This window comes from Rhinopithecus bieti, unplaced genomic scaffold, assembly GCF_001698545.2.
Source record: "Rhinopithecus bieti isolate Rb0 unplaced genomic scaffold, ASM169854v2 scaffold_61227, whole genome shotgun sequence".
NCBI classification, from domain to species: domain Eukaryota; kingdom Metazoa; phylum Chordata; class Mammalia; order Primates; family Cercopithecidae; genus Rhinopithecus; species Rhinopithecus bieti.
In genome coordinates this window covers 10,193-16,649 of record NW_016823085.1, presented here as the reverse complement: position 1 = coordinate 16,649, position 6,457 = coordinate 10,193, and the positions used below count along the sequence as shown (strand labels likewise).

At 35.1% G+C, this 6,457-nt stretch overlaps 1 protein-coding gene across 1 annotated transcript in view; it reads left to right on the top strand.

Annotated features, from left to right (window-relative positions):
• LOC108521389 (zinc finger Y-chromosomal protein-like) overlaps positions 1-6,457 on the top strand; it is a 22,730-nt gene that overhangs the window by 6,735 nt on the left and 9,538 nt on the right. Inside the window, exon 2 of the mRNA XM_017861206.1 lies at positions 185-757. Within this exon, the coding sequence (XP_017716695.1) occupies positions 185-757 (573 nt within the window). The remainder of the gene's footprint in view (positions 1-184; positions 758-6,457) is intronic.

The window sequence follows — 6,457 nt, the reverse complement described above, 5'->3', positions numbered from 1 at the left end:
GTAAGTTTTCATGTTAAAAATTTCTGTTTGTTAAATGAATCAAAAATAGATTCATTCTCTATTTATTGTGTCAATGTTTGAGGAACACCAAGGACATAGTCTGTTTTCCCAGTAGAAATTAAATAACTGTATTTAGTCATGTATACTTACCTGAGATTTGTCATTTTAATTTTTATTTTTTAAGGAGCTGATGCTACACACATGGATGGTGATCAGATTGTTGTGGAAGTACAAGAAGCAGTTTTTGTTTCTAATATTGTGGATTCAGACATAACTGTGCATAACTTTGTTCCTGATGACCCAGACTCAGTTGTAATCCAAGATGTTATTGAAGATGTTGTCATAGAGGAGGATGTTCAGTGCTCAGATATCTTAGAAGAGGCAGATGTATCTGAAAATGTCATCATTCCTGAGCAAGTGGTGGACTCAGATGTAACTGAAGAAGTTTCTTTACCACACTGCACAGTCCCAGATGATGTTTTAGCTTCTGACATTACTTCAGCCTCAATGTCTATGCCAGAACATGTTTTAACGAGTGAATCCATGCATGTGTGTGACATTGGACATGTTGAACATGTGGTCCATGATAGTGTAGTGGAAGCAGAAATCATTACTGATCCTCTGACCAGTGACATAGTTTCAGAAGAAGTGTTGGTAGCAGACTGTGCCCCTGAAGCAATCATAGATGCCAGCGGGATCTCAGTGGACCAGCAAGATAATGACAAAGCCAACTGTGAGGACTACCTAATGATTTCGTGTAAGTCATGGGGTACAGTGATTTTAAGCAATGTTTTTGATACATGTATTTTATAACATAAATAATGGTGAAATTTTATTGATGTTAACTTCTGTAAAATTAAAGTAGAAATCATAAACCTACATGTATTGTTGCTTAGTTTGCATCCCAGAAGATAAACCATAATTAAGTGACATGGTACAGAACAGTTATTTCTATATTAGCATAGAATAGAAAGATGAGAAAAATAAGGAATGAAAATGACAGAATTGAGTCTTATGAAATCATGCAATGTATGATTGGTCTGTTACCTTCAGATTTATCCCTGAGACTTGTAGTCAGCTTTTTTAAAAGTCTTTTTATTATGTAGTCATTTCACTTTCTCCCTTTTTTCTACTTTAGTGTCCCTTTTCTCTTTAAAGTCATGATTTTGTTGTTGTTGTTGTTTAATTCATTATTGGCTTTGGAGTTAAATCTGGTGAATTCCCTGAAATACAGTGGTTGCACCTAAGCAACTAATTTCTTTAGGTTTCAAATTGATTTCAAATTTTACATCATACTAGTTTTATGTTCTGCTCACTGATCCTCATGGGATGCTGGCTTTCTTGATTGTGTTTATAACTTTGTCAACCAGAACATGATTGGGCATATTTTTGCTTATGCAGCAGCTGCCATAGTCTTTCTCTTGCTAGAATCCCTGACTATGTTTCTCAAATATTTTTAACTCAATATCTAGGTATATTTTCTACATTAATATGGTTACAACTTATAGAATCATTGTGTCATTTATTTGCTGATTTAAATAATTTAGTTATCCTAATTGATCAGTTCATTACTATGGTCTTTGAAATGAAGTTTTATAGTGTAGATTTAGTTTAGAGCATTCCCATTAATATTAAATACCACCTACACTCCTCGTCCTGTGTCTTTGAGCATTGCACAGCAAAATATTTGTGCAGGCATTTGCATGGGCACAGGGAGAGTAGGCATTTACCTCTTATATGATCAAGTATACCATTATGGCCTAGTTTTCTGATAATGATAATTTTCTACCTCCCTCTGAACCTGCTTAATGATTTTAAAGAGCCTCATTCAACTGATTTAATAAACATTTATTTCTGTGTGTAAAAACTTACTCTATAAAGTGTTTAAATATTTAAGATTAATAATTTACAGTTTTNTTTTTTTTTTTTTTTTTTGCTAGCTCTTGCTTTCTCCAGAAAAAATATCTCCTAATGCTGCATTTTTAATTAAAACTCTATAGGGCTTTGGGTTGACAGGTTTTTCATAAAGTGTATAGAGGAAGTGTGGTCTGATTTTATATTAATATAGAGAATACTGAGATGCTGTCAGTGACAGTAAGCTTTAATGCTTTCCATAATATTAGAGATGATAATATCTTTTAAATTCTTTAATATAGTTATTTAATATGTAGATTAAAGGTTGTAAAACAGTCTTTAAGTACACTTTACATTTAAAAATGTTATTAGATTTAAGAGCTTATTAATTTTTATGTCTTTAGTGGCAGGTTTTTTCTCCTCTGAAAATCTCGTTTAAAATGATCAGAGTCCTCTATGTTAGCACAGTAGTATATCTGCACAAAAGTGCCCACTGTTACACCCTAAATGCTACAGAAATCAACATGACCTCTTCATATAGTCTTCACAGTATAGATGTTACCACTGACTTTAAAGTTGATTACATCATCCTTAAATACAGGTCCCCCTCAAACCTGTGCATATTTGGTATAAAATATTTGTGGAGTGAACACTTATGTGAACTTTATAGCTGAACATTTGTGCATATCATGTCTCATCCACAGGGCATTTAGTTTAGTTGTTTTGGCACTCCACCTAGTGTTTCTAATAAATTATGACTTTGGTCATAGTGAACATTCAGTAAAAATATTCAGTGAATAAATGAATAAATGAAACCCAATCCTCATATCTCAGTCTGAAAGCCTATGGATCAATACAGTTTGATGATTTATTTAATGATTCTAGTGGCTACTAGAGCACAGTAGGACTGGTAAAATAGTTGTTTGTTATACTTATTTTATATTTTTTTATATTTATACACATTGCATATATTAATTTTGCTTATCCTTCTGTTCTGTAACTCATTATTAGATATATATATCTAAAAATACATATATTTTAGATACATATTACATATATAATTAGTAAGTGTATATATATTTTAAGTTACCTATTAATTTTGTTTTGTTTTGTAAAACCATTTGGCAAAATGGTACCAAATGCAAGAATTTTAAAAGTGTGTATCTGCAAGGGATGATTTCTGAAAAGTGAATAAAGATATTTTAGGGAGATAGGTTGTTTTAAGTTTTGATACATTGCTGAAACAGATGTTTTTTCATAAGACTAAAACTAATGATTTTTATGTAGAAACTCTAAAATACATTTAGAAAATCTTAAAGCACATATGCAGTGTTTCAAAAGGAGATAAGCTAATCAAAGGAGATAGAAATCAAACTGTTGGAATTTAGGAAAGAAGTTGAACGGAGAAATAACGTTATCAAGGTAAAAGAGACTATAAAAGCAGCAATAAAATAAATGTGGATTAGTGTTAATATGACTGGAGGCCTTCTGATTGGGCTTTAGAAAATTGCCAAAATAAAATGGTGAAAAAACAGACATAAAAATGATTATGGACAAGATTAGCAGACATGAGAAACAGAAGGCAAAACTTACATACAGAAAAGAAGAAAACAATTAATGTGACAGAAAGTTATGGAAGAAAGCTTTCCTGAAATTAGGAATGATTTGAGTACAGCAATGAAAATGGCAGAGTAAAGAACACTGAAAAACTTCTCTTTTATGAAAATAATGAGAACAATGGTTTAAAAAAATTATCAGAGTAACATTTTTCAGCTCTCTGAAAACTAAATGATTGTAACAATAGAGGGAGTACTGGATATTGGCAAGACTCTGCCCTTTTAATTTGCTGTGTTTACATCCACTCCTCCCAACCTGTATGTTGGCCTTAAAAACTGACATCTGACAAATATAAAAAAAAGGAGCAGTCAGGGAAGATATAGCAGCTCATGCCTGTAATCCGAGTGCTTTGGGTGGCTTGGCCTGGAGGATCACTTGGGACCAGGAGTTTGAGACCATCCTGGTCAACTTAGTGAGACCCTCTCTCTACAAAAAAACTAAAAAATTATCTGAGCATGGTGGTATGCACGTGCAGTCCCAACTACTTGAGGCTGAGGTGGAAGGATCCTTTTAACTCAGGAGATCAAGATTGCAGTGAGTTATGATTAAGCCACTGCACTTCAACCTAGGTTACAGAGCAACACCCTGAATCAAAAAAAATTTTTTTTTCTTTTAAACAGCAGTTTGGCAGCTACTGGAGGAGGAAGAAAGGCCCATTTTCAGAGAACTGATATTATTTGACCTGTTGGTGGTGACCTGCAAGACCCACCCTTTTTTTTTTTGAGACTTGAGACTTTTTTTTGAGTCTTGCCCTTTTACCCAGGCTGGACCCCAGTGCTGTGATCTCAGCTCATCTTAGCCTCCAACTCCTGGGTTCAAGCAGTTCTTGTGCCTCAGCCTCCTGAGTAGCTGGGACTACATGTGCTGCGCCACCACACCCCGGCTAATTTTTTTGGTTTTTTTTTTTGTATTTTTGGTAGAGATGGGGTTTCTCCATGTTGATTTGTCTGGTCTGTAACTCCTAGCCTCAAGTGATCCACCCACCTTGGCCTCCCAAAGTGTTGGAATTACAGATGTAAGCCACTGCACCCAATACCACACTTAGACTATTTTAATTGAGTTAGACTCTGAACTTCTGTAGTATGAGCCTTCTCCTTTGGGTTGTTGGTTGAAAATTTTAGAGACAACTGTTGAACATCACTGGTTTTTGAGGCAGTTGATACAGTTAGGGCAAGCAATAGATATACTAAAGCTTAAAAGGAATGAAAAGTCCATTAGTGGAATGAAAAGTCCAGAGGGCTTTGAAAAGCTGGGACATATTCCTGATAATCTTGAATGTGATAATGCCAGGTCTGTGGCCCTGGTAAGGAAAAGCTTGGCAAGGCCTTAGACTCACACTTTGGGTAATCTTCAAGGGCTGCCCAAATAAAAGCCAGTATAGAGCTATAAACAGCCTGCATGAATGTTTCAGCATGCATGTAAGAGCCAAAAACTGCTGGTTCTACACATCTGTCAAGTCATAAGCTGAATATGTATTTTATGTAACTAGATATAATTAGATAGACTTTTAAATTGCTGCATCTGAAAACACACACACACTTTAAAGGATTAGTTTAGAAAAATCACAGTACTGTTGTTTGCTAAGCAACAGTAACCAGTCATAACAACACACATTAGGGAAATGAAGAATCTAATTTTCACAGTTGCCAAATAGTATTATTTTAAATGTTCAGTTTTCAACAGCAACAAAAAATGAGACAGGCACAAAACCAAAAAAAGCACAGCCTACGCGCAAGAAAAAGCATAGCCCACAGAAATTCTTTCTAAGGAAGTCCAGACACAGTACTTGCTAGAGTAGCTTATGAATCAGTTTTATTACATTGTTCAAAGGGCTAATTAGGAAGTCATGTGTAAAGAAAGAAAGGAAAGTAGGAGAATGATGTCTCATTAAATGGAGAATATCAAAATCAGAAATTAAAAGTAAATAGAGTCTCTGGGGTTGAAATGAAGATTTCACCAGAGGAACTCAAAAGTAGATTTAAACAGGCAGAAGAAAGAATCAGCACACTTAAAGGAACTTCAATTAAGATCATCTAGTCTGAGGAGAAATAAAAAATAATGAAGAAAAATGAATATGGCCATATATAATCTATGGGATCCCATGAAGTAAGCATACCAACATATACTGTACCACAAGTGGGAGGGAAGAAAGAAATTGGCTTAAAGAATAGTTTAATAATAGCTGAAAACTTCACAAACTTGATGAAAAACTGTAATCGTCACTTGTAAGAAGTTGCGTGAATTACAGGGGATCCATGTCTAGACACAAGACATTTATGTTGTCAAAAGACAGATAAATTTTTTAAAGCAGTAAGGTAGAAGTCACTTCTCACATACAAGTCCTCCTTCCTTTGCTTCCTCTGTCATTCCCTCCTTCCTTTCCTTCCGTTTCATCCATCCTTTTTTTTTCTTTCTTTTTTTTTGAGTTGGAGTCTTTCTCTGTCACCTGGGCTGTAATGCAGTGGTACGACTTCGGCTCACTGCAACCTCTGCCTCCCTAGTTCAAGCAATTCTCCTGCCTCAGCTGCCTGAGTAGCTGTGACTACTGGCGTGTGCCACAATGCCTGGCTATAGTAGAGAGGGAGTTTCACCCTATTAACCAGGATGGTCTTGATCTCCTGACCTCGAGATCTGCTGCCTCGGCCTCCCAAAATGCTGGGATTACAGACGTGAGCCACCGCGCCCAGCTCAAGTTATCCTCTCTGAAAAAGAATAATAGCGATTTTCTCATTACAAAACATGGAAGATAGAAGGCAGTGGCATGATATCAGTCAAGAACTTGAAATTCAACAGAACTATGCTTTAAAAATGAAGGTGAAATTAAAATATTTACAGATAATCAGAACAGCAGCAGTAATCCAGATTGTATAATATTGCCATAAGAAGAGATGTATAGATCAGTGGAACAGAATGCAGAGTACAAAAATAAAACCACATGTCTATATGGCCCGTTGATTTTTCTTTCCTTTTTTTTTTTTTTTTTTTT